This window comes from Odontomachus brunneus, unplaced genomic scaffold (genome assembly GCF_010583005.1).
Source record: "Odontomachus brunneus isolate Ranch 3 - 2012 unplaced genomic scaffold, Obru_v1 Obru_scaffold_071, whole genome shotgun sequence".
Lineage (NCBI taxonomy): Eukaryota > Metazoa > Arthropoda > Insecta > Hymenoptera > Formicidae > Odontomachus > Odontomachus brunneus.
In genome coordinates this window covers 1291925-1293350 of record NW_022639521.1, presented here as the reverse complement: position 1 = coordinate 1293350, position 1426 = coordinate 1291925, and the positions used below count along the sequence as shown (strand labels likewise).

The window sequence follows — 1426 nt, the reverse complement described above, 5'->3', positions numbered from 1 at the left end:
TGTGTGTGTGTGTGTGTGTGTGTGTGTGTGTGTGTGTGTGTGTAAAACTATGCTTATACAAAGTATTCTATTTCGACCAACAAATATGCATGGTACGTTATATTTCTGATTACAAATACAATTGACCTTACGATACACGCAAGAACGCTTCTAAGGATATTATTAGTGTTTTTCAAACAGTCGCAGGATTAACATATATACTCAAGCCACATTTCACTTATATTCGTACAGTGTCAAGGAAGAATATTACAAGTTTTATTTACAAAACATTATTTTATAATTAACATTATAAAATATCATTTTTTGTACGTCAATTATACCGCTTTAAGAGTGATGTCGAATCCTGGATTATCCACAATACGAGACGCAATCGTAAATTATAATAATTTTTTCAATCCGCACGTCTGTCATGTTTGCAAAATTTCAGAGAATCTGCAAGTATGTCAGTGGTGCCGTTTGATCTCTTACTGCTGCAAAGAGCACTTGCAATTGCATCGAGAGCAACACAAAGAGTTTTGTCTGGCTGTAATAAGCCTGAGTGACAAAGTATATTACTCCTATAATATGACACTTAAGGAGTGGACTGAATTCAAGAAAGCTAATGTGAAAAGAGTCAAGAATAAGCTTGGTCGCGATCTAGAGTCATATGAAGAGCAAATATTGCTATTTGCAAAGTCGTGTCTCATATGCCGTCGCCAGCATGACCTGAGTGTCGTTTGCAAGTCATGCATGTCGGTTAGCATGTGTTCTACGCACAAATCGTCTGCTTATGTGCACAACTGCAAGGACCTACAGCTTTGTACAAGACTGGATATCGACAGTGCCGTAACAAATGAACAGAATGTACCAATCCCGGCAAAGCTTCTAACTTATAAATATTTGAAAACATATTTTCTACATCGTTTAGGACGTACTAGTGATTTTGATACTTGGCACAATGTTAATTTTTTATATACCAATTACTTGTCAAGACCTATGACGTTGTTATCTAACATGACGAGAGCAGGTATAGACGAACTGACATCTTCTGCAATCTTTACAATTCACGTTATAGCCGGAAGCTTCACGGATCAAAATAGTCTAATGGCTTGGGAACTCCTTTTACATGAAATGGTTCCTGAGTGTTCATTAATTATTGACATGATAGAGACAAAAATAGGAAATGGTTATTATGATGTACCGGTTTGTCAAACTTGCCATACCCAAAAAAAAGAAATTTTTATTGATTATTTCCCTATGACATACATACAATATACATACACTAAGGAATATTCAGAACCAGATATATTTATGGGATTTGACATAGATTTTGAGGATGATAAAAAGGCTATCCGAGCAGCATTAATGTATGAGCACATACCGTTAGTTTTGACCTGCAAATCAGAAAGTAGGGCACAACAAATCGTTACGGAAGTAAAGACAACTT

The 1426-nt window shown here is 35.8% G+C and overlaps 2 protein-coding genes across 7 annotated transcripts in view; one reads left to right on the top strand and one right to left on the bottom strand.

Annotated features, from left to right (window-relative positions):
* LOC116846861 (four and a half LIM domains protein 2) overlaps nucleotides 1–1426 on the bottom strand; it is a 642247-nt gene that overhangs the window by 270108 nt on the left and 370713 nt on the right. The window lies entirely within an intron of this gene.
* LOC116846884 overlaps nucleotides 1–1426 on the top strand; it is a 12214-nt gene that overhangs the window by 8269 nt on the left and 2519 nt on the right. The window contains exon 1 of one of the 2 annotated variants that reach the window (XM_032821276.1): nucleotides 162–576. The exons of the other annotated variant lie outside the window; for it this stretch is intronic. Within the exon in view, the coding sequence (XP_032677167.1) occupies nucleotides 334–576 (243 nt within the window). The 5' untranslated portion in view covers nucleotides 162–333. Of the gene's footprint in view, nucleotides 1–161; nucleotides 577–1426 lie in introns of those variants that run through there. 2 annotated transcript variants of the gene reach the window in all.